This window comes from Perna viridis, chromosome 2 (genome assembly GCF_037379345.1).
Source record: "Perna viridis isolate PV_CMFRI_1.1 ecotype Kerala chromosome 2, ASM3737934v1, whole genome shotgun sequence".
In the NCBI taxonomy this organism is placed as follows: domain Eukaryota; kingdom Metazoa; phylum Mollusca; class Bivalvia; order Mytilida; family Mytilidae; genus Perna; species Perna viridis.
The window spans coordinates 7,208,677-7,235,717 of record NC_142446.1 but is presented as its reverse complement, the minus strand read 5'-3'; the positions used below and the strand labels follow the sequence as shown (position 1 = coordinate 7,235,717).

General features: G+C 32.1%; 1 protein-coding gene across 2 annotated transcripts in view; it reads left to right on the top strand.

Moving 5' to 3' along the window:
• Window positions 1-27,041, top strand: part of LOC148623491 (uncharacterized) — a 39,197-nt gene that overhangs the window by 3,936 nt on the left and 8,220 nt on the right. Inside the window, exons 3-22 of one of the 2 annotated variants that reach the window (XM_088565330.1) lie at window positions 1,429-1,494; window positions 2,971-3,064; window positions 3,431-3,510; window positions 3,849-3,940; window positions 5,091-5,312; window positions 6,076-6,155; window positions 6,895-7,001; window positions 7,700-7,717; window positions 8,502-8,574; window positions 10,193-10,287; window positions 10,555-10,649; window positions 11,363-11,498; window positions 12,538-13,221; window positions 14,302-14,492; window positions 15,871-15,964; window positions 18,998-19,065; window positions 22,456-22,615; window positions 22,946-23,108; window positions 23,403-23,465; window positions 25,537-26,937. In XM_088565330.1, coding sequence (XP_088421456.1) covers window positions 1,429-1,494; window positions 2,971-3,064; window positions 3,431-3,510; window positions 3,849-3,940; window positions 5,091-5,312; window positions 6,076-6,155; window positions 6,895-7,001; window positions 7,700-7,717; window positions 8,502-8,574; window positions 10,193-10,287; window positions 10,555-10,649; window positions 11,363-11,498; window positions 12,538-13,221; window positions 14,302-14,492; window positions 15,871-15,964; window positions 18,998-19,065; window positions 22,456-22,615; window positions 22,946-23,108; window positions 23,403-23,465; window positions 25,537-26,937 — 3,982 coding nt within the window. The remainder of the gene's footprint in view (window positions 1-1,428; window positions 1,495-2,970; window positions 3,065-3,430; window positions 3,511-3,848; window positions 3,941-5,090; window positions 5,313-6,075; window positions 6,156-6,894; window positions 7,002-7,699; window positions 7,718-8,501; window positions 8,575-10,192; window positions 10,288-10,554; window positions 10,650-11,362; window positions 11,499-12,537; window positions 13,222-14,301; window positions 14,493-15,870; window positions 15,965-18,997; window positions 19,066-22,455; window positions 22,616-22,945; window positions 23,109-23,402; window positions 23,466-25,536; window positions 26,938-27,041) is intronic. The other variant, XM_088565331.1, reaches the window with a different exon arrangement.

The following is a 27,041-nucleotide window of genomic DNA, read 5'->3' as shown; positions in this document are numbered from 1 at the left end:
CATTTATTTCAGTAAAAGAAAATAAAAGTAAAAATACCTGCATATATTATCTGCATATAAGTAACATATAACACAAATAATTAAAACAAAAAAGTTAGTAAATGATGCACATACACGTTCACTTCTCTCTGATCACTCCCTACTTCTCCCTAGTGTTTTTCTGAAAGTCACTTCTCCCTGTTTTTCTCAAGTAGCTTGAGCCCTGGAGACTGTGAAATGAATTTGGTTCAAACTTTGTGGGATTGTTTGTCAATATACATGTATGTAGTTGATCATATTCAACCGCCATTTTGATTGGGCAAATTTTACCAGTCATTGGATTTCGTTTATTTTTTCACATGTTACACAATAGGAACACTTTCAGCTAAACATCATTTTTTTTACTGTACAAAATTATCATAAGTGATCTTGTATCATGTTTATTATATCTAGTGCAGCTTAGTGGGAATATTATTTTCACCAACAAACCTGCATAAAGACTTCGTACCTTTTGTAAAGGTTATGGTGAGCATTGAGCATTTAATTTTTGATTGTGTTCATGTAGATAATCTGTATCATGATTTTTTTTATCAGCTCCAAAAAGCTTATTTAATGGTTTAAAACAAAAAATATTTTACTATAAGAAGTATAGATTTATACAATGGAAGGAAAATTTGCTCCATTAAATCTGAATTGTTTTGGGCTCCACTTATTCTGACTTAATGTAATTTTCCCATCATCAGTCTTTAAATATTTTGTAGCGTACTTTAACAAGCCTATTAACTGAATGTGTATGAAAGGATATGATATTTGTTTTTTTTTTTATATTTAATAATATGGATGCATGGTGTATGTGTCTTTAGTAAGTGTTTTTCTTTTTTTTTCCCTAGCACTTCTTTATATTTTTTTTCCAGTTGTAAATTGAATTATCAATTGAATGTTATTGGTTTAAAAATTAAGATTAAAATAGTCAGATATAATAATTTATTTATTAGGTTCTTCATACCCTCGAACACCCTAGTCAGTTGGTAATGTAATCCTGACTAAAAAAACAAAACAAACAAATTCAATATTTATGAAACTTTTGGAGTTTTGGCACATTTAAGCTTCAACTTTTTTTGCGGCGGTGGTGGACATATGGCTACTAACATCAACTTGTCTCTTTTGTTTAACTTTTTCACTTTGAACTCGAAGGAGCATGTGTCAATGAAGGACATGATACTTACACGTATTTTGTATAGGTAGGATAGACAGTGATTTTCATCTATGTATTTACAATGTGTGCATTCATGTACCAACTTGTGTTTTCAAAACATACAGGTTCTTGAAGCAGAAGCACACATGTTATGGCATCAAGTTTTGAATAGAAGCGTGGTCTCTTATAAAATGATAGATTTGCAATAGAAGAATGTTTAATACATATTATAATGTTAACATATTGTCTTTCAGGTAATTTTGAAGGACTCGCAAATTCCAATGATGGTGACAGATGACAAAGTGAAAGGAGTATTAAAGGTACATAATACCTTATTTTGGTGTGTATTATGTGCACATTTTTACATAGAACTTATTTCCAGAACATGGGGGTGCGTATTATACATCAATGCATAAGAATTGGCCATGAAATTAAAGATTTTGGTACATGAAAAGACATTGCGTAATGAAATGAACAAACCGGAAGTGAAATGTTACTGAAAGAAATTTTACCTTATCATCAAATACATCTTTAAGTATTAAATTTTTAGTGATATTTTCTTCAAATCATATTCAAATGTCTTGTTAACATGTTTCAAACAAAGAAATCAATATGAAACAACTAAAAACCGAAAAGTAACTAAGTCCTTTTTTTGTCAAACCCTCCTTATCAAATGCTTTTACAGCTGAAAATGATTATTCTGATGCTTATTTTGATTGTTTCTTACAATTGTCTTTCTTAAAAATATGTTTTTAAATGAAAAATTGTGAAATTTAAGGTACAACCAAAATCGGAAATGTCCTATTTTCCCAACTTTTAATTTTGTTTTATTAGCCATTTCATACATCTTGTGTCAATTTTTATCAAGTTCGAAATTAAAATTATCCAATTTATGTGGCTACTGATCTTTACATGATGTTTTAGTCTGTATAGAAGTTTCTTTCCTTCATATTTTCGTAGGAAATACCGCATCAAGGTAAATAAATTGACCAATCAAGTGCAAAATATCAATTTTTTGTCTTACAAAATTTTACTGCAATCTAAGTCTAAAAAACATTTTTCACACATTAAGACTTTCAAAATTGCACTATGCAGAATACATAAATGCGCATTATACACACCAAAATACGGTAATGCACTTGAAGGTTTCTTTTTGTAATTAAAACAAAATAGTTGACAAATGGTATAAAAAACATGTATTGTCATTTTATTAGTTTTGAGGAATCTATTGAAATTGATGAATAAAGTTTATCATCCTTGGTTGATTTTGGGGCCACGAAGGAGCCCTAAACCATATGGTAGAATCATTCTTGTGGTAGTTTCCCCCATAATGAGAGGGTTAACAGACATGCTCCTGACATTTTACAAGCCCTACAATCTTTGTGTATCTCATTGAGTGAACTTGCATTATACTTATTCACTTCAGGTTCCCATTGAATGTGAATTGGGATAATTTTGTGTGTCACTGTCAACACTCAGGGTTGCATTCAACTGAAAAATATTTGTGCTACAATGTAAAATATTTGTGCCGATTGCTGAAATGTTGACTTATCATTGTAACAACAATTTTTGAAAAGCCCAACAGGCATTCAACAGCATGCATTTTGCAAACTTATAGCTTTTCAATGGCCATGAGTGTTGGGCTGCTGTCCAATTTCAGAGACAATAAGTTTCAAAAATAGTTGTGGTATTTATTGACATTATTGGTAAACATTTTCTTTCAAGAAATCAAGAACTAAAACATGTACTTGAAGCTCAATTCCATTTTTATGATTATCTTATTTGTGATGATTTAGATTGGAGAGGTAGTAGAATTGCAGGATCCTGATTCCAACCAGACTGTGGAAGGCACTATTAACAAATTAACTGACTCAAGCATGTACACAGTTGGTATGTTGTTGAATGATAGAAGTTGTCTTTTTGTCCCCTGCATCAATGGGGTCACATTCATGATATTAAGTGGTTATAGCTCTACTTCTTTCTAAATTTTGTATGTACACTAGTGTAGTCTTCATGAAGTTGAGACTTTTTTCAAAAGAAAATCAGCCTTTAGATTGGAGTGGAAATTATCCAGTATTATAAAAATGTGGTTATCTGTTCATTCAAGGAAATGTTTTATCAGTTACTTAAAAAAAATACTGGTATTTTTTCTGTTAGAAAAAAAAATTATACTTCATTGTATTCTTACTTATTGTGATTTGTCCTGGTGGTTTTCATTTGTTGGTATAAGTTTTCTTCCTGTAACTATATTTATAGTGTTCGATGATGGAGATGAAAGAACATTGAGAAGGAGCCAGTTATGTTTGAAGGGAGAGAAACATTTCATAGAAAGTGAGGTAAGTCAGTGAAGATACAAAACTTGTTTTCTGAGCCTTTACCAGTTTGTTTTAGTGGCCCTTTCTTCTATTTAAGATTAAGCTTCAAAAATTTAATGTTACACCTTGTATCTTTAAGTTTAAGTTATATCACCATGTATGAGATTCCAACTTGTACACTTTGTATCTAATGGAACAATTTACACAAGTTTGTTTATAAACTATTTGTTGTTAATCAAGTATTAACTGCCTCAAAATTGGTCATTTCACATATTTTGTATAAAAACAATCCTTAAATGAAAAAATGAACTTTTCAGAAATTTGCTCTGTGTCATATCTGAACTTGCTCTCTATTACAGACACTCGACAACTTACCTTTATCACATCCAGAACATTTTGGTACTCCAGTCATGCATGGCAAAAAGGTCAAAAGAGGAAGAAACAATGGAGGGTAAAATCATTAAAATTTCTTAGCGATGTGTTGCTTTGTACTGTGAAAACAAAATTTTGTTGGATCAGTTGATATGTGTGTAAATTTAATGCTAGATTCAGTTAATTTTTTCATACCTTGAAAAAATGTAAAAATTATATTTTCTGCTAATAAATATAAATGTGAAAAACGTAATGTCATTAGTATAAAGATTAGTGTGCGGATTGTTTATATTAAGTGTTGTTCAAGTTCATAGTTAAATTACCCGGTAACACCTGCACTGTGACACTGTCAAATAAGTACAAAAACAATGGATTTTTTATGAAGGCAGTTCAAGTTGTCAACAAAAGACAACATCGAACCATTTTGTCTTTTTGAGAACAGTTTCATGTGAAATAAACAGATAAAGTTTCACTGCTATTTAAAAGTTGTTTTATCCATTGATGCTGTTTTCTAGTATCTCTTAGTTTGTACAAAAAACCACAACTAGCTTCTTATTTTTCTCTCAAAAAACGCTGTCCTAATTATAACGTCGTCACCAGTGTGTGATGGAGCATCAAATACACAATAACAGGAGTGCCAACCTATCCTCGGGCCGATTGTCATTTAATTGTTAATTAACAAAAGATAATTTCAAAGGTGAAAACAGTTGTCACTTCTTTAATCTGCTTGATGAATTTTTCCAGATGTCAAATACCAATACACGAACTTGGCTAATTGAAACATTTTTTTTATAAATGGTCAGATTTGACACCATTGTTATAGTGAAATTTGCATATGAACAGGAAATGTGAACATTTTAGCTGACCTGTTGAATGATCCAATACATTGCTGTATTTAATCAATAAATGGCTTGCAAACTCAGGGAAACATTAAAAAAAACACTTTTATGTATAAAATCAACAATGAAAGGATATGCATTTCAGGGAATTTACTGGAATCCTTTCATCTCAATGTGGTCATCTTCTGGTGATTCCCAGTGCTCAAACACATGAAAGAATATTGTATATGATGTTTGATACATGCTCACAATAAGCAAGAATTTTTTTATATGTAAACTTTCATATAAAAGCCAACTATAGGGTTTTTCAGAAAAATTATTGTTCTAATGTTGTGGAGGTGTACATTTTGTGAGTCTGCTGGTATTTCATAAATTATTTCTCAATAACAGAAATGATGATGAGACAGACGAAACTAGTTCAGAAGATGGAGTTCCCAAAAGAGCTAGTTACAAGGGACGTGTTAAGGAACTTGTTGGCAAAGTCATGGTTTTGGATATAGGGGAAAAGCGGAAGCAGCAGCATCCAGTATTAGTTGTGTTGCCAGATGCTCAGCCAGTAGATCCAAAGAAAAAAGATCACATTCTTGTCAGGTCTTTTAAAGATGGAAAATTGTAAGTTTACTATAAAAAGTTTAACATTGATTTTTAACCTAAACAACTTTAAGGAGACAAAGTTGGTAACATGATTATCAATATGAATTTAACCTACGAATTTTGAATTACTGAGAGTTATTTGATTCTGACAGGAAATGAATGATGAATCTCATACTCATGTCTGATAAACATATGTGGTTAGACTTGTCACCTTATTGAAATAGTTGTTAGCTTAAGTAGTAAATACTGTAATCTTGATACCAAATGATTTAATCAATATTTGAATTAGGCCTATTAAAGTTGTTTCACTTTTTTTTTCTGAGAAATTGAAAAAAAAAATATTCTGTAAATTTTTCATTTATAAAGTGCAATGGTAGCTTTTAATTGGACTTGCCTGTCTGATGACTTGTTGATATAATTGTAACTATACTGAATTAAAATGTTAAATAAGGGATGAAATCATTTCTTTTAGATGTCAGATAAATGCAGGTTTTAACAAGGTATTGCCATTGTTAAAAACTATTATTTTAGAAATGTATAGTGATAGGTATTGGAGCCTAATCAAAGAGTGAAATGAGCAAAAACTTCTCCATGATTGTTCTCATTTGTCTTTGACAGGGATAAATTTTTGTAATGTATTACATAGACAAAAATGTCAATATTGTTTGTAATTATAACATAATTATCTGTTAAAACTTCTCCTTGTCATCAGTGTCTAGATTAAGCCCTGTTTATTACCTATTTTTATTACAAGAGTAAAAAATCTGTTTGAATGTTTTAGTGTATATGCACAGCGAAGGGAGCTGAAAGATTTTACACGGGAAATAGCAATAAAAAATGAGGACAAGTCACTAAAACCTGGTAAGCTGAATAAACATTTGCATGCTCAAGATTTCATAAGTGGTTTTAATTATTCTGCTTTTGAACTGAAATTATCACATGCTTTACCACTTATTTGACAGTTTGAATATATATGTTAGGCCAAATAAAAAGAAAATTAAAATTTTTATTGATATGTTAATGAACCCTTCTGGTAAGTTAATGTGATTATATGACAGCAACAAACTTGTGGTAATACAATGGCATCATGCTATTGTATTCTTTGTCAGTAGATTTTTCATGTGTGGACAATGATTTGATTATAAGTCTATACATATTTCTGAAATTATACCAGAGGGGGACATACCACCAAAAGGAAATGGAACAGAAAGAAAGCCTCATATTATTTGGGAGATATGACTTGAATTGTTCAGGGACAAGGGGCCAGAAACAATCATATTCACGATGTCCAGACAATAACTTAAGAAAATGTGAATGGAGCTCTTTTAGATTTTACCACAATGTGTTGTTCCACATATATAAAGTAGGGATTGAATTTAGGGGTTGTGACTTTTAACTGTTTAGGATTGATTGGCCAAAAAAGGGCCAGAAACAAACATTTAATTACAATCCAAACACTGAACTGCATTAAGCTTGAATGTTATGTCATTATTTGCCCAAACTGTTCAGGGTTCAACTGCTGAGGTTGTATCATGCATTTTCTTCTATTTTAAAATTGGTATTAGCAGAAATTTTGTTCATGTATAAATCTTATTTTCAGCTTTGGAAAAAGCCCTTTTGTATTATGATAATCAAGATTTGCCTGTTAACTGGGATCATGATGAGTTGCTGGGAACTGATGATGATGAGGATTTTAATGAAGAGGAGGTAATAGGGGTTCAAAGATTGAAACTTTAATTTTTCCTATATTACACAACCACACAAATTTTGCAGTACTGCCCTGTCATCATCTCCATTGTCTTTATAAGACACTTAGTGTTTTGTGCAGTAATAATGAGTATTTATTTATTGATGTTATTTTTTACCACAGCAGGTTTCTCTTTAAGAATTTGGATGTTTTGATTTCTTTCTTGTCAGAATCTTGTCATAGCTGTATGAACTTAAAATGTTATGTCCATACTGATCAATGTGTTCATATCAAGCTGCACTCTGCCAATCATTTTATTGCATTATGGTCGAATATTTTCAATATGGTTCAAACTAAGGTTCAAGGGGTCCAAAATTTAACTTTATTAAATATTAAATTAAACAAAAATTGGATTTCTTGAATTCAATTTCAAATTTTAAGTTCTAAGATTACAGTAATTTTTTATGACACAAACCTATCAATTGCCAACAATTTCATACCAATAAAATATTGTTGTATAAAGCCGTGTAACAATCATGTTTTGACCATGAAAAACTACAGGTAGTTCTTTTTTCATTTAGTAGGGTAGATTTTACATACTGCAGAAATTATTTTAATATATTACATCATATTTCAGAGCTGAGTAATAATGACCATAAATAATGTATTAAATAGAACTTAAATAAAATTGACTATTATTAGAGATAATTTGTGTTAGTTTCAGCCTTTAAAACAGGTAACAGTGTTAAGTTCACTATGCACAATTCACTTGTTAACAGATGGACTGTTCATATTTGCTATATAATAACTTCGTCCTAAGTAATAAGCATATGTGTATCATTTGCAATATTTTTAAAGTTAGTTGACTAATGGTCCTTTTTATAAACCTGAATCTGTTACTATGAATGAGCTGACAATATGAGTTTAGCCATGTGCTTAATACTTAGTATTTTAGAGATATTGGTTTGTAAACAGGTTAAATAGTCTGGTTTTATAATACATTCTAAGCCCACTATTTTCAGTCAAAGAAGTTCTTGTTTCAGAGAATTTTAGAAATAATTGTTATCACAGTTCAATGAACAACCAGACTTAGTCTGAATATTCCCTTCACAAACTTTATAACCCTTCAGTTTATACTAATAGCTGGTGATCTGGCCCTCATTTCCTTTGTTTTACTGTGTTATGTGACATTTTATTGCAGCTTTGTTAAGCTAATGTTTTGTGTGCAACTTAGTAATTGAATTTTGTCTTATTCAGTCACAAATTATCTTGTGTGTGTGTGTTTTTTTTTTTTTTTCATTTTTTTTTTACAGCCCTTGTCATTACATTTTAATTATCTTTAATAAAGATAATCTTTATCATCACAAACTATAAAATAACTCTACTTTTACTAAACTCAAAAATCTGTTCGTTCATGCAAATCTGATTGTATATTGATCTTTAATAACGATGTGGAACATAATAATAAATTAAACATATTTAGATGTTGATATATATATATAATGGTATTCTGATTTCAGTCGTCCGATGATGAACCAAGTGAAGATAAAGATTGTTTTGTTGCTCAGCTTTACAAGTTTATGGATGACAGAGGTATGTAAAACACTTGGGACATTGTATTTTTAGCCTTGAGAGATTGCCTTATCCTGCCTAAGGGTTAGTTGAAACGTCGCAAAGAAATATGTTATGTTTGCATACTTTACCATTGTAACAAGGGACTCAGTCCTATTTGAACATTGCCTGAATATAGCTGAAATATTGCTGCTGGGGCATTAAACCCCAACAAACAAATGAAACCTTTTTGAACTGATTTTTAGGAGTGATTAGTTGTGTAATACGTTTTCCACAATGGCCAGATTTTAAAGGGGGAGGGTTGTGATCACAACAAAGTGCTTAAACCCCACCACATTTTTTGTGCTTGTTCCAAGGCAGGAATTTCTGGCCTCTATATGTCTTGTTTAGTTTTCACCTTTTTCATTAGTTTTTCATGTTACTTGAGTATAATGAGGTAACTCTTTCACTCTACTCCCTGTGTATAATGATGTTTTGCGGCCAGCTGCAGCCTGCCCTCAGGAATGAGGGTTTCCTCATCATTCATTGAAGACAATGGGTAGCCTTACGCTGACATTATCATCCTTTTGGGGTTGTTTTCTCTTTGACATATATACCATACCTATTATTACATTTAATATAGTGAGAAAAAAATAAATCAGGTAGTGAAAGACTATTAAGTTTTTATCCTTGTGATGGGATTCTTCATGAAGTGTTTGATTTTTCTCATGGGTTGAGTTTTTTTTTTTTTTTTGGAATAAGGGAGATGGTAACAAATGTTGTTAATCCATGTACAACTGTAATGGTTGAAGCCTGTCTTCAATGCTAGAAAAAACATGCATATCTACACTAAATTCCAGTAATTTGAATTTGAACAGTGCTTTCTTATTAATAACAATTAACTTTTTAATGAAGTTAAAGGTATACAAATTTGACTTAAAATAAAGTGCATATTTAATAATCTTCTGGTGAAAAATGTAACAAAAAAATTATTAAAAAAAAGCATGAAATCCCATTAAGATATTTATCTAAATTTAAGGCTTTATATTGTCAAAATCTTTAAAATATGGATTTATTTTGCTGATTTAAAGAACCTTGTATTATCTGCTAGATTACTACTTTTCAGAAGATTGAATACAGGAAATTTGAAATACTGACATTACATAAAGGATTTTATCTCAGTGAACATACATACCTAGATTTTGATTTGTTGAACTTTGATTAACTATTACATACATGTACATACATGTGTGTTTAGGGACAACAAAACACATTTTGCCCCTATGGTTTTAACTACGAAATTTCCTCAAACTTCTCAGCATTTACTTTTTACTGCCACTTTATATTTTTTCAGAAGCATTTTATATTGTTGGATTACATTTCAGACTTAGGTTACATTGTTTAATCCTTATTGTTTAAAACTTAATTTCTGTCACACATATCTTGACAATTCCTTGTTATATCGAATGAAGCTATTTTGGGATATGTTTTTCGGGTATCATTAGTGAGCATCATATTTACTTATAACTGAAAAATCATATGTAGAAAGATATTTGAACGACATCTTCATCTTACACTTGTCATAAATTATCAATGGCAAGTATTTATGATACACAATGGTTGTGATAGCTTTACTTGATGTCAATTTGATTTTTTCTAGGAACACCTATTAATAAGGCACCAGCCATTGTCAATAAGGATTTAAATCTTTATCGATTATTCAAAGTTGTACAGAATATTGGTGGTTATAATAAGGTAAGGTAATGCCATTTCAGCAGCTATTTTGATTTTTTAACTGAATGAATTGAGGGCTTACTTAGCTATTGACTCGTTTGCTAAAGGTACCTATGTCAGGCAAAAAATTATAGAATGCTTTTAACTTTTCATTTGAATAAAACTTGAGTTAATTAATTTCAGTATTAAATGGAAATTCTAGAAAGTACATACATACATGTCATAGGGATGTAGGATTTTTCCTCGCCTGAATTCTAGTTGATAATTTTTGTTCTTTGTGATTTTAAGGTGACCAATCAGATGAAATGGAGAATGGTTTACTCAAAAATGAACCTTCCGCCTGTCAACACAGCCTCACATCAAATCAAAAATGCCTATAAAAAGTAAGTGTGTTCTAAATGTATATGTATGTTTCCAGGTTTATTGCATAAACTATTGCCATAAGCCATTAACAATTTGCATTAAGAAAAACATATATTTTCTCTATGCTAACTCTTGAAAGTAATCTGAATGAATGGAAAAGGGAGAAATAGAGGAAAAAATGCAAAATTTCTCATTTAATTAGAAATCATTTTATTGAAATATTTCTGCTGTTGTTAAAAGTACTTAATCAGATTGACCTCCCAAGTCTTTTTGTGAAAAAATATCAAAATGTGTGGTTGCAATAAATAGATGAACTTGATAAGTACCAATGAAACACTCAACTGTTTAAATAGATCTTTGTTGACTCTATGGCAGTCACTTAATGAATTGTTAGTACTAAATTCAACAGAATTGGCTATTTGTCATAAATCATCAGTAACTGTTGTCTTTTGGTGTAGGCTTTTGATATTTGAATAAGGTAGATCAGCTCTATACAGTGTGTAGCATACCATGGTTGATGACCTTTGACCTTGAACTTTGACCTCAAGTTCAAATAAATGATTTTTGGATGACTGTTTTGTGTCTTGGCTGTAATAAGTTTTGCAGGATAAATAGAATGTGTTGTGCATGGCTGATGTACAGGATTTTTACAACAGGATCCACATAGATGGATTCCATCTCAATGATATCTCATTGACCTTAATAGAAGTATACATGGATTAATGCATTTCAGATACCTCCATGCATTTGAGGATTTCTACAGAAAACTGGGAAGTTCCATGGGTACTATAAGTCGTCCAGGCAGAAGCAGACATAACTCGGGCAGGGGTATTGTTCAGTTTCGTGGAAAGGACACTAAAGATGAAAAGGTATGTGTCAGAATCAAGATATCTTTTTCCTATAAATGATTTGCAGTCATATGGTATCTTGCTGTCTTGGCCATAGTCGTTTGTAGACACCTGCACTTCCACTCGATAACTGGCATGTATGTATAACGATATTTATGAAATTATACCACAAGGTGCCATATCATAAAAGGAATCTTCGGAATGATTTTGGGGGTTATGACTTGTTTAGGAAAATCGTAAATTGCCAAAGGGATTTTCATGAAATTATACAGGTAGGTTGGGCATCATATGTAGATGTCCATGAAGAATCTTGTTATTGTTGGATGATTCCAAAGGGAGATAATTGGGCTTAAAGGCTAACTCCATTGTTTGAACCAAGGGGGATTCTGTTTGTGAGCTCTTGCTCACAGTATTTCTGGTTAACACTGTTAGGTGTTCACTGATATGATCATTATATCAAAGATTTGTCCCATGTAGTCTTACATAAATGAAACTACAGGTATTCTTTGACTGGTTTAAATTTTCAGTGTTGAGTTTAAATGGAAGTTTTTAAAGTTCTTTGAACAGTTACATTGTCAGTCAGAATCTTATTCTGTGTAAAACATTTAATTACAATCCAAACTCTAAACTGTATTAAACTGTAAAAGTATTAATTTTCACGTTGTACTAATGTTCGTAATACCAGCGAAATTGATTTTTAACACTATATCAGGCTTATCATGTTTTCAATCCGCGAAAATTCACACCTGCGAATATGTTCACTTGACAGAATCTACGAAAATTAATATGTTTACAGTACTTGAATGTTGTGACCATCAACTGTTGAAGCTTGGACCACTGCGGTCATATCAAGCTGCACCCTTTGAAACATTTTATTAAATCTTCATGTCAACTGATGGTAAGATGTCATCGTAAGTAGACATTTGGTTTTCATGATCTTATTAAGAAAAGAATAGTTGAGATAGATTTTGTGTTAGGTTTTTAAGACACTTAAGTTAAGCAGGTGATGTTAAAGAAGAAAAAGGTGAAGGTGTTTCTGATTTTTTGGTTATTTTTTCAGGATACTGAAAGTGTAGCAGATGATGTTAAAGATGATAAAGATGAAGGTGTTTCACCATCTAAGGAAAAACCGCTTGGGGTACATACTCCAAAAAGAGTTACACGTCAGGATGCAAGTGATGAGGCAGCAAAAAAGGAATCTGAATCTAGAAAAATTTCTAAAAAGGAGGATGCTGATGAAATAAAAAAGAAGGTTGGAAAGAAAGAAGAAATTGAAAGTAGAAAGGAAAGTGAAAATAAGAAAAATCAGAAAAAAGAGGAAAGTGATTCAAAGAAAGCAAAGGATGATGATGGTAAGAAAGGGAAAGAAGATGCTGAAAAAAAAGAGGAGAAAAAAACTGATGAAAAGAAGAAGAAAGAAGAATGCACTGGAAGGAAAATGGTAAAGTCAGAGGAGATAAAAAAAGAGAAAAAAGACGATATAGTTATGAAAAAGGCCAAAGTATTAGTTAAAAAAGAAGATCCTAAAATGAAAAAGGACACTGAAAGTGACATTGAGAAAAAAACAGAGAAGAAACATTTCCTACCAGCTGCTGATAAAAAACAAACAAGCCAAAGTGGAGAAAAGAAAATAACTACTTCTCATACTGATAAAAAGCCTGTAGATAAAAAGGCTTTATCTTCAGGAGACAAAACTAAGTCAGTCACCAAGTCCGATTCTGATGATAAGACTTCACCTAAAAAGGTAAAATGGCTGTAGATATTGGTACATAAACTTTCAAAATTTTTCAAAATTTCAATCAATTTAGGCATCATTTGAAAAGAAGAATTTAAGTGCCCTTTCAAGAGTTAAGTCCAGCTGAAGTAGTCAAAATGTTTAAAAAAGGTTTAGACAAAATCTCAGTATTACTTATTATCCCACCTGCAAGGAAGTTTGGGGGTATATAGATTTTACCCTGTCTGTCTGAACTATTTTTTAAGCTACTTGCAGATTTTTTATGAAACTTTGTGGGATGTAATATTACCACATGGAGATTTGGATACTGTCAAGTATTTATGTTTGGGGGAAAATTGTAGAAATGACGGCATAGGCATTTTTAAGCAAAACTTGGCTGTATACCTTATCTGCAACTCCTCAATGACTTGCATAATTTTTATGAAACTTGATAAAGTGTTTAAATTATTGACCATATTGGGATGTGCATATTGTTAGGAATTAATGTTAGTGCAAAAATTATAGAAATGATGGGTGTTGTCAGTAAAATTTGGTCAAATGTGTTGTCCTCAGCTCCTCCTCAACAACTTACAGGATTGTTATGAAACTTAATGGAGTGTTAAATTACCAAATTGGGATATGCATATTGTCAGGAATTTATGTTTGGGCAAAAATTATAGATATTGTTCTTAGATGATATTTTAGAAAATCTTGTTCTGATGCATTGTCTGCAACTCCTCCTCAACAACTTGTGGGATTGTAATAAAACTCCATGGAGTGTTAGATTACCTTATCATGGCTTATTGAGGAATGCAAATTGTTAGGAATTTATGTTCAATGTAAATTTTCAGTCATATTCTGTTATTGTGTTGTAAACAATAAAAAAAATGGTAGTGATTCAGTTTGGAGTTGGGTGTTTTAAAAATTGCAGCAAAATTGTGTGTCAAAAGTGCTTAGTCTAACCCTATAAAAATTTTGTCCATTATGAATTGTGTGTCCACATTGGTTCACCAATTCAACCCTGCAGGCGGTATTAGTCCGGTAAAGGGCAATGTCTAGTTTAAAAGATATGTAAGAATAGTGCATTGTTTTATGATGTGGTCTTTGCAGCTTGTGAGAAGACGTTCAATGAGAAAAGAAGATGGTAAAGAAGAAAATGGCACAGCTCAAAAAATTGTCATACAAAAAGAAGTTAAAGTCAACCTTGGAAAAAAAGACATTAAACAGGAGCTTGTTAGAAAGATTAAAAAGTCAAAGGTAGAAGGTCAAACAGAAGAAAAGGATTCAAAGGAAAAGAAGAGGTAAATTATGTGTACATATTTTATTTAGTTTTTAGCAATCCCCTGTAAGATGGAAATATTTTGTTTGGGTAAGCCTGAATAGTTAGTGTGTACAAACTTAGTCTATAAGTAGGGCTCCTCTGGAATAAGTGGTACAGTTGGAACCATGCTACTAGCTAAAATTTATAATATCATTTATGTCCAATACTATTTCCATTTCAAATTGTTTTCTGTCAATAAGAATAGTTCATGTGAGGCCCTTATTGGCCCTTTAAAAAGAGTCACTGGCCCCTTCTGTTATGAGAAAGGAGCCAAGTGGGGTAAAATAGGTGTTTATGGAAGATTTATTTTCCATTAAGTTTTGACAATTATTTTAACTTGGATGTCATGTGACTTCCGAGTCTTATAACCATCTGATGGTGATCCTAAGGACATCCGTTTGATAACCGCCTTAAAAGTACTTCCACCACAACAAACTGGCAGATAAATATTAAAATATATCAAATGGATAATTTTGTATAAATACACTGCCTGTTTTTACAGTATATGATTGAAATTACACTTTCCATAATTGATTGTAAAAAAAAAAATCAAATATATTTATAGAAGTTGGAACTATATTTTATCTATGCCTTTGATATTCATGCATGGATTCCATGTGATTGACCACCTTTAAACCTAATATAGGTTATCAAGGTTACACATAGAGAAACAAAATAAAAACAAAATGAAACGAAACAAAAAAAAATGGAAAAGAATTTATAGAAATTTTGAGTAATCACATATTGTGTGGATGTGTAATTTTAGTAGTGGTGAAGCGCTGATCCCGTTGTTAATAATTAATCTTTTTGAAAACACAGAAAGAACAAATTTCCATTGGCAGATTATGATTAGCTTCTTTAAAGTACTTATAAATATCTCATGAAATCCAAGGTACAGTGTTATTGGCGCTTTGATCTTATTTTGCTTCTTACATAATTTTAATTCGTTTGGAATATCTCACACTGTTTTTGAGTTACAAAAGGGCCAAAAAAGGTCATTTCGAGCATGATTCTCTAAGGAACAATCATCTTAAGTTTCATCCAAATCCATTCAGTAGTTTCAGAGGAGAATATGATTGAAGAAAATGTTGATGACGACAGGCGCCAAGTGATGGCAATAGCTCACATGGCCTAAAGTTAAAAAGAACACGTTAGTTTAGTTTTCAGTTATATCAAGTGTTAACATGCTATAAAAAGCAGGCAGAGCTATTTGAAAGATTCATTGGTGGTGGTTGGAAGTGTAGATATGATAATTATGTTTATAAGATGTTAAATATTGGAAATCCTACTTCATGTAATCACAATGAAATTTTAGAAACATCAAATGTTAATATTTATACTTATGTTTATGGTTTTAGTGTTAGTCAGAAGGAAGCTAGGAACTGTCCACTGGGTACCAGACTGAAAGTAAAGTATGGAGGAGGAAAAACAGAGAAAATCTATGATGCTAAGGTAAATCAATTTTCATACAACTGCAAAAAAGAAATTTCATTTGTATAATGGTATCACATTGTCGCCATTGTCCTTGTTGTTCATTTACGCTACCGTATTTTGTGTGTATTGTGCACACATTTTTACATAGAAATTATTTCCAGAACATGAGGGTGCGTTTTATGCATCAATACATAAGAATTGGCCACGAAATTAAAGATTTTGGTATTTGAAAAGACATTGCGTAATGTAAACAAACAAACAAAAAGTGAAGTGTTACTGAAAGAAATTTTCTGATCATCAAATACATCTTTAAGTATTAAATTTTTAGTGATATTTTGTTTTAATCATGTTCAGCTGTCATAATAACATGTTTCAAACAAAGGTTGTACTATATTTCCTTCTTATAAAACATAGTTAGATATTAAAATGAAACCACTAAAAACCAAAAAGTAACTAATTCCTTTTTTGTCAAACCCTCCTTATTAAATGCTTTTACAGCTGAAAATGATTATATTCTGATACTTATTTTGCTTGTTTCTTACAATTTTCTTCCTTAAAAGTGTGCTTTTAAATGAAAAATTGAACAATTTGAGTTATATCCAAAACCTATAAAATTATAACATTGCAATTTATCAGCTCAATTATATTCTATTATTTATGTATATAAAATTAAGATCTAGTCTTCATATCAACTCAAGATTTGAGGGACTCCTTTTTGCCCTTGAAAGATATTTTGTAATAAATTTACATTCAGGAAATTTATGTCTGCAGTAATGTATCTGGAAGGATAAAATGTGTTAAATATTTTCATTGTAACACACTTATAAGTATAATTATCCATCCTATCATTAATATTTTACCATTTATGAATAGTAAGTGAAGAGCATGATTTTAACCAAGTAAACTTGGTGGGAAAATTCAAATTGATAAAAGTGTCTAATTTGTGAAAATTTTGTGGTTAAGAAATTATTTTCTTATGCTGATAGTGGTTTTAATTAAGTATAAATGATGTGTAGGATAAATACTCTGTTACTATAGCTTTTGAATGTAAATGGACATCAATTTTTGATTGGGGAAAAAGGTGAAATAGATAAAATTATGTAAATGTGTGTGACATTGGGTCAGTAGTATTGATTGACTTTCAGTTTATGCATATTAAAAGGGACTGTTCATAATAGTATTTAAAATGCAATTTATGGTCACAGTTTTATTTCATATCATATAATCTTTGAAATTTTGTCCATGCTACAATTTTAACAAGAATCAAAAACTGCCAGTGCTATCAGCACTTTGATTATGATTCTGATGTCAGTCTGTTCCTTTTGAAATTCTGTTTAAAAAAAAAAGTACAGGGGAGGCTTATCTTTTACCCTTTTTGAGTTCAAAGGGTAATAAAAAATAGGGCCATGTCAAAGGGAAATGAACTTTTTTTATTTTTGGTCTGATTTTGAAAATTAGTGGATTCCTTATGAAAATCCCTGCCTACTCTCTAATCAGATTTCAGATATCTCTTACGGTTTTCGAGTTATAAGGGGTCAAAGGAGCCACTCCCCAAAAAACAACTTTTTTATTCATCCCCTACCGGCTTAAGCTGAAGGGGACTTGAGGTTTGCACTTCGTCTGTCTGTCAGTTCAGTTTTCTGCATTTTTCTCTAAATGCTGGCAGATATTGAGCTGACTTTTGGTATGTTAGTCATCCTTGATGAGTTACAGTTTATGTGTTCATTTCTTCCTGCTCCGCTGAGTTTTGTCTGAGTTAAGGCCCTTGAACTTTGAAAAATTTACTGAAATTTAAGTTTTCCACATTTTTTTCTAAATGCTTGCAGATATTGAGCTGATTTTTGGTTAGTATATCAACCTTGATGAGTTAAGATTAAGTTATGTTTCGTTCCCCTCCACTGATTTTTAACCAGGTTATGGTCCTTGAATTTACTAAAATTTAAGTTTTCCACACTTTTTTTTCTAAATGTTTGCAGATATTGCTCTGATATTTGGTATTTAAGTCTACCTTGATGAGTTACAGATCAGGTTTACTTTTCCACTTCGCTGATTTTTGGCTGAGTTATGGCCCTTGAACTTAAAAAAATTTACTGAAATTAAATTTTCTGCACTTTTTTTTTCTAAATGCTTGCAGATATTGAGCTGATTTTTGGTATGTAAGTCTACCCTTTTGAGTTACAGATCAAGGTTACGTTTCATCCTGCTCCACTGATATTTGTCTGTGTTATGGCCCTTGAACTTTAAAAAAAATTATGGAAATTAAGTTTTCCACACTTTTTTTCTAAATGCTTGCCAACATTGAGCTGATTTTTGGTATGTGAATCCTATTTGATGAGTTACAGATCAAGTTTACATTTTGTTCTGCTTTGCTGATTTTTTCAAAATCAAGGTCATTTCCTCAGTTTGTCATTTATACTTGATGATCCAAAGTAGTACTTGGGTCAGTGATATAAACAGCTGGTAGGGGACTATGTATTGTTTTGCAATATTTTCAGAATGCTTGCTTTTGGTCAGATTTTGAAATTTTTATTGAACTTCAAATTTTGTGCTATATTGTGTCCAAAACAGCTGTGTCCACAATGAACTGTAAGTCCCTGTGCTTTAGTGTGTCAATAACTAGTATTGTGTCTACACTTGCCCCAAGTGAACAGAGGTTTCCATGCTGCACTTTTCCAAGCTTTTTGTTGGATTATTACTTGGACCATGAAGGGATTAGAGGTCTTTAAGTGGCCACATAGTATGTGGTTGAATTCTTATCCTATGTCAAATTCTTGTTAGCAATCAAAAGTCAAAGCTGTTTCAAGATTGAATGGTGTGTCTATACTTGCCTCTTCTGTTCAGGGTTTGACCTCTGTGGTCATGTCAAGCTGTAAACATTTTATTTTTATGATTTTCAGCAGTTCTTCATTTTGCTTCCAGGTTGTAAAATCAAATAATTTTGAGATATGTAAAGATGAGCATATCATGCACTCGCACAGCTGTTAATAATTAGCCAAGTATTACCATAATGGTTGTTTAGTGAAAGAATTATATACTGGTTGTATTTTCTAGGTTGTTGAGTGTCAGGATGATACTAGTGGATTAAGGTATTTGGTCCATTATGCTGGATGGAATAACAGGTAAGTCGGCATTATTTATGTATCCAAATCAAATTTCTGATCTGTATTGGCCTGATTTTGGGGCCAGCTTCAGTTAAGTCAGTAGTAAGCTGAATATGAAAAGGGTACCACCTTGAATGCCATCAAAGTATTTGTTTACTTTGGCAAACTGCTGAAATAAAAATGTGCCAAGTTGATCTGTTATGTTACAAAAAAACATTTTTTCTGGATTTCATACATTTGGTCACATTAAAGGCAGTATTTTTTTTTAGCAGCATAAAACCAAATTTGACCTCACTACCACATTGGCCTTTTCTGGCATATTAAAATCAATTTGAATGCAATTTTCATTTAGCCAACAGTTCACCTGTGCTGTTGCTATTACTTTGACTCTGTTGATGTCGTTCAGTGATAAATTTACTGTATGGATTGTAACTAATATTCCAATTGTTAGAGTTGTAAGGAAACTCCTTACTGTGGAAGTATTATTGGTTCCCAACAAAAAGGTTTTGTTTGTTTTGTATGTTGGGGTTAAATGCCCGAGCATCCCAACAAAAAGGAAATTCATTACTATGATGAAGGTATCCACAAATAAGGTACTTTCACAGTATTCCTCAAGGAGGACCAAACTTGATATATTTTTTACAGTTTCTGACTTATATCTTGAATAATGTTTGAATATCAAAGATGTTGTAAAAAAAAAAAGGAATGATCCTCATGACAAAGTTTTCAGTTGGAGACAATATCCTAAGGAGTAATTTCACTCCTTGCCAAAAAATGACTATGCTCTGTTTTTGGCTTCTATCATGGAAGTCAAAGAAGATAAAAAGATATTTTTATTGATGGTAGGATTCTTATGACAAAAAAAAAAGGAATGATCCTCATGACAAAGTTTTCAGTTGGAGACAATATCCTAAGGAGTAATTTCACTCCTTGCCAAAAAATGACTATGTTCTGTTTTTTGGCTTCTATCATGGAAGTCAAAGAAGATAAAAAGATATTTTTATTGATGGTAGGATTCTTATGACAAAAGTCTATTGGGTCAAAGTTGAGCAACAGCTTCTATGAGTCATTGTCCTTGAGAGGCCAAATACAATAAAGATTTTTACTACTTTTGGCTTATGTCTTGAAAGAGTTATCAAGGGCACCACCATTCTAAGGGAAATCAAAAGAATGGACTCCACTAAAAACTGGGAGCATGGACCAGTGTACTGGTAGAGAAAACATACATGGCCTTTCTAGAAACACCCGCTGAATTGCTCATAAAAAGTCAAGTCCAGGGTAGACGAAAAGAGGAAAGGAAAACTATACAAATGTATGTTGATCAAATAAGTTGGATACACCGTAACAATCCACAAGATCATGACGACGACCATAGAACTTTTATAGTGATGACTTCAATCATGTAGCAACATAACCCTGTTCCAGAAGCCTTATTGTAAGAAGAATATGATACAAAAAGTCTGCATAGTAATGGCAAGCTCTGGAATAACGTATGAGTTGTGATATGAAAACTTCATTCGCAGATGCTGAAGGGTTGTTGCCACAGATGTAAGGAAAGTTGACAAATGGAATGAAAAGTCATTTTGTTTGTCGTATAGCTTTCCTTTACCATCAATTTCTAAGTTGAGGTCAAGATATGAGGCTGACTTTATTTCAAGTTCTTTGGGGTAGATGCGATGCAGGGATCGCGCTGGGCTTTGCCAATGTCGCAATTTGCGTTTTTTTATTTGATCTGGCGACAAAAATAACCAGTTGGCGATTTTCTTTGTGCCTAGGTTTTGTATATTAAAATTGACATGAAGTTTGTCAGCGACAGATATTCTCTCCAATTAAACAGTTGTGTTGACACATGGTCAATGTTAATGACCATAAACAAATTACGACTGATGCCAATCAAAGGTAATTATTCCAGATGACCATGACTCACAATATCCTCTTGGGAGGTGTCAGTCAGATGTAAATTTATTATTGAGCCAATCAAAACTCTCACCATCTGGTCAAAGGTAAACACAATCATGGCCATGTGCACGTCGCTACATACAAGTATCACGGCCCTATTATACCATATGATACATTCAGAAACAGATTTACCTTATAACAGAATAAATTAAATCCAATTAACAATGATTATCCCATCAGGAAGTGTCTTAAACACTACGAAATGCAAGAATTGATCAAAGAAAATGGATAACATTTGTTTACACTTTTGTCATGTGCCATTTTTGGTGGGAAAATTGCTAAACAAATAGATGGGAATTCCCAAATTCTAATTAAGGAAATATTGAAGACATTAAGTTATAATATTCAGATGAAGAGAATAAGAGATTATTGAAAAGGGACACATTTAATGGTCCATAGTAGTTTGCTAGAAATTTGATCACTTGAAAAAAGAATCAAGTTTGTTCAAAATTCATAAATAAAAAGTAAAATTATATTTTAAGATAAACTTAATGAGACCACAAAGGTCCACATGTTTTAAAATTAGGGACTATATGAGCATAGTCCTTGGTAGAAATAAAACAGCTGGAGTAGTACTTCATTATTTTGCATATAAAAATGGTTTTAGATCCTGAATAAGACTAGAGCTAAGAACCTGCTTTATACATGCATCAAGAGTGAATCTTGGATACATGTATGTCATGAATGAAGGAATTATTTTGATGAACTGACAAAGATAACTCATCACTGGACTTAATACTGTCATATTTTTAAAAACTTAGAAAAAAATGTTGGCACCCATTTTGGCTCTAATTTCTGAAAATTGGCGACAAAAACTGGTAGGTGACGATTTTTCTGGCAACAGAATTTTGAAAGCCAGAGCAGCCTCTGCTATGGATAAAATCCCTGAAACTAGGATTGTTTAATGATAAGAAGTCATTCATATTGTGGAAACTGAGATTAAAGGATCTAGCTAAACAGCATTCCTTCTTTTGGATCAGATCAGCTGTAAAGTCAGCCTCATCAGCGTGAAGGAAAACGTTATAGGTAAAGGCTCTTCTTGAGTGCTGAAATTCTTAAAAATTCCTAATTTTTTTCAGTTTGGCTAAAATTTCTTACAAAAAACGTGAAAAAAAATGAGAATTCCCAAAAAAAAAGGCCTTTTTTTTGTGTGAATTTCTAAGTTTTCATGTTACTTCACTGCTGTCTTAGGATTTTCGAAAATTATCCTTGCAGTTTTTGTTTTAATGATTGCTTGTTTTGTAATTAAGAAATTCATCCTAATTGTCTTTAAATGTTTTCTTCATCACAGATAGTCAGGTTCTTCGGTAGGGAATTCACAAAAGACATGAAAGAAAAATTTAAAAAATCATAACTAATGTTTGACAAGCCACGAAAAATTTGATGAATCTACTAATTAAAGTAAACAGAAATCCTCAAGACGAAGGCCTATACATTTTACTATTATAGGTATGATGAATGGATACAACCAGAGAGAATTGTTAGTATTGTTGAAAGACCTCCTACAGATCTTGTTGCCAAAAAATTGGAAAAAAAGATCAAGGAAAATGCATCTCCGAAGACTCCTAAAATCTCCACTACCCAACCTGTTCTCACTCAACAGCAGCAAGTAAGTTGGTTTATAAACTAAGCTTGAAAATATTCACATGTTAATGATGTGATATTTAAAGGATAAGGAAAGGACTTTTAAAAAAATGTATGTATTAACCTACCTGAACTAGATGTTTAGGAGATTATTATTACTATATGATTATTGCAGCTATCTTCTCTTTTCATTAAATAAAAAGTCAATGTAAATGAACAGTGTTATTTCAACCTACATAACAAAGTTGCAGGGGATATTATATTTTTCACTGGTCCCTTTATAGTTGTGTGAATACTGCTTATATTTTTCATCCAATGCCCTGATAACTTGTACAAATTTGTATTTATTATACAGATTATTAAGAAAAGAGCTAGATCTGGACCAACAGAATCCCCCTCTTCAAGTCCTGCCAGGTCAGAAAAAGCACGGTCTCCAGCATCGACCTCAGTTGATAAAAAGAAATCTAGACCAACCAGGTCAAACAGTGTAGAAGTTAAGGTGCTAGAAGGACTGCAAGGTATTTTTTACAATATCAATATGTCTGTTGTCTATTTATTGTGGTGGACATCCACACCATTTAGTCAAGTTCTTATTGACTTTAATGACAACCTTGTATATAGGATTTCTTTGAATCAAAACAAATATGACAGAATAGTGCACTTTAATGGAAGCAGGCAGAACATGATAAAGTCAGGGCTGCTGTTCCTTTCTAAAAGGCTTCCTGAGAAATAACTGTACTTTCTACATCAAAAGAATACATTTATTTAGTTGTTAAGATAATGTACTGTATTATGGATTTTAATCATTTTAGTGAAGCAGAAAAGAACAAGGAGAAATTCAGGTCTTACTGAGTCGTCTGACATTTTATCTCATGGTAAGTTGATTCTGATACATTCCTTTGAACAGGTTCAACAACCCTACCAAATGATGATTTTGATTTTTATATGACCATAAAGAACATTGTTGTAAAATGTTACAGCACTTCCATCATTGTTTTTGTTTGTAGACATTTGGTGTCTGCCCTTTAACTTGAGTAAAAGTTCATGGATCTCTATGATATACAACACAAGGTTCCATACCACAAAAGAAAATTGCTATTGTTTTGGGGGGAATCCTTTTGGATAATAGTAGGCTATAAGGGCATGAAATAATCATCTTCTTTTCACTTTGTATTTAGTAAGTTTTGAGTGAGGTTTGATTGAAGGTATTGTCAAACTGTATATTTAGATTTTCCCATTTTGGCTCATTTTAAAGTTTCTTTCATTCACTTAATTTAAAAAAAGAAGTTTTGATAAGCTGAAGCTAATAGTGCTTTTAATGTGGCAAATCGATCCATGTACATGTGTTGAGATTTTTTTATTAGTGGTAAGAAACAAGTTTTTTTTCTGATGTCCCATTATTAATGAGTAAAAGTGAATGATTCCTTTTTAAATTGCACAAGGTACCATTCGGTCAAAAGCAGGCAAGAATTTATTTGGAAGTTTTCAACTTAACCTACTCAAGAATGAGGGACCAAAAAGTTGCCAAGAAAGTAACTTGATTATAAGTGAATGGGTCTTTTTGAAACTACCCTAAGGTGCCATATCCCAAAGGAAGGCTGGAATTGATATTTTAGGTTGTTACTGAAGATGTTTAAAAGGGGCCACCTTGAATCTGGTCAAATTCCTATATTCAGTAGCAATCAAAATTTATAGCTGTATCAAGCTTGAAAGATGTGTCCTTACTTGCCCCATTTGTTTAGGGTTGGACTGCTGCAGTAGCAAAAGCTGCTTCCTGTGAAGCATTTTATTGAGTTGTGACACTTTATGTCTGAACTATTTTCTGAGCAGCTCGCAGCATTGTTGGATTTATTATAACCACATGGAGTGCATACTTTTAGGAATTTACATTTGGATAAAAATTTTAGGAATGACTGCTGTAGAACTTAGACTTTTTTTTTTCAGCAAAACTTAGTCTCATGTGTTGTCAACAAATCATCTTGAATGATTTGAGCATTGTTATGGAACTTCATAGGGTGTTAGATTACCAAATTGGGATGTAAAGTAATTTGCAGTCATATTCTCTCATTGTGTTGTCAACAACAAAAAAAAAGAGTTCTGATAATGGTTTGGAGTTGGTTGTTTCAGAAATGGCAGTAAAATTGTGTGTCAAAAGTGCTTAGTTTATCCAACATAAAAATGGTATCTAATATGATTGTTCACACTGGTTCCCAAATGTACAGGGTTCAACAGGCTGTGAGGATTATTAGTCCCAATATAGCCAATGTTTCCTGTTTCTGGACTAAAACTAAAACTCAAAATACTTCCACTAATTGTCATGACTAAATTGTTCCTAGTATTCAAGTTATTTGACCACTTTCATTCTGTTCAAAATCTTATCTAGTGTCAAATTTTTAATTACAGTCAAATTTCAGATCTGTACTTAAATTGAATATTGTGTCCATATTTGCCCCATTTGTTCAGGTGGCATATCTAAGTTTGTGTGCAGTCTTTAATTTATGTAAAACACACAATGGATAAGTGTTTATATTTGTTACATAAATGTTTTATTACTATTGGTTGAAGTAACAAGATTAAATGTATTTTGAGTTCATATTAAATTAAGTTGATGTCTTCATATGTGTTAAAAATGCTATGTCATAAAATGACACATTGTAAGAAATGCTATCCTGTAAGTCATAATTTCTATGATGCTGTTGATCATTAGAGCACACAAATAGTGTTGGAAGTTTAAAACAAGTAGATCATTTGATTATCACCATATTATGGAAGTGTTGCTGTATAACTGATGACTCTCTCAAGGTATTAACCATTATATTGAACAAGGTTTGAATTGTGCAAATTTCTTACATATACCAAAATTATTGAATTGCCACCAACCCCTTAACATTGTTAACTGAAAATTGTTTCCAGTTTTTTAAAAAATAATAATTTTGCTGCTTTCAGCCTCATTCACGGATGACACAGATAACTCTGATGAGGAAACTGACAAAGCAGAAGAAATTGAATTATCTGATTCTCAGTCTTTACAGCCTTCTGTAGTGGAGACCATGGAAGAATATAAAACATCTGACTCAGAGGATAAAAACACTGTGGATGTTGTGGAAGTCAAAGTTTTGGTTGAAACTCCAGCTGATTTGGATCCTGTTCTAAGGGACATAAAGGATACACCAGAAATAGTAAATTCAGTGGTAGAGGCAGAGGTAATTGAGAAAAGTGAGGAAAGTGAATTAATGGAGACTTGTAATACTGATTTTGTTGACCGAGAAGAAGCAAGTAATAAAGAAGAAGAGAAAACATCACTAACAGAATCTACACAACAAACATCAGATAACCAAGTAGTGGAGATAAAAGATGAAAGTAAAATAGTTCAAAACGTGGAAAATGTGGATATTAAATTTAATGAGGAGTCCAGTAGTCAGGATAAATTTGAATTTAGAGAAGAAGAGAACAACACACAGGACTGGAACACAAATAAACAGTCAGATGAAGACTTGAAACCCAGAGGAAGACCTAGGAAGACACCTAATAAAACAGAGGTGAAAAAAGAATTTACACCAAAAGACAAAAAAGAGGTTAAGAAAACTAAAATGACCATGGCAGAGAGAAAGTATATGGGTCAGTATCCTCCATGTTCTGAAATGGAACCGCCAATTAAAAAAATAAAGGATGAGGAGGAGGTCAAGGACACTAATGATGAAGATACAGAGGAAGATGATGAAATGGAGAAGAAAAAAGTAAAAAAGAAAACAAAGAAAAAAGATACAGTGGATAGTGATAGCAGTGACGTTGATCATAAAAAAGTTGTGAAAAAAGACACCAAGGTGATAAAAATGAACAAATCAAAAAAGAGATTAAAGGAAAGTGATGACCTTGATAAGAGGTCATTAATGTCGGATGACGATTCTAGTGTTGCAAGTGAAAAATGTGATACAGAGAATCCAAGTGATCTAACAATAAAGTCTGTGATAGAATATAAATCTAGTGCTGAAACAATAGAAATCTCAGAGCAGACAGACATTACTCCCGGTACATTTGTAAATACTCCCCCCACATCCCCTGAGCAAGATACTGACACATGTGTCAATCAACCACATTCCGAAGAGTCTCAAAAAAACGTCTGTACAGAACAAAATCCATTAGAATCTCCTCCTCCTCCTCCACCAGGTAATACAAGCCCATCATCTAATGATGGCAGTATAGGTAGTGGCAATGTTGCAGGTTCTGATAGTAGTGATGTAGTTCATCTGGGCAAGAGAAAGAAAGAGAGTGATGACTCTGTCCCTGCCAAAAAGAAGAAGCGGGGAAAATCAAAATCTGCTAGTGATAAAAAATCAAAGCCTCATGGTAAGATTTGTTCAGTTAAAATAAGGTTATATTGATTGATAAACCAATCGTAGTAGTGACATTATGCAAATTTATTTACCTTAAATTTCAACTTATCATGCATA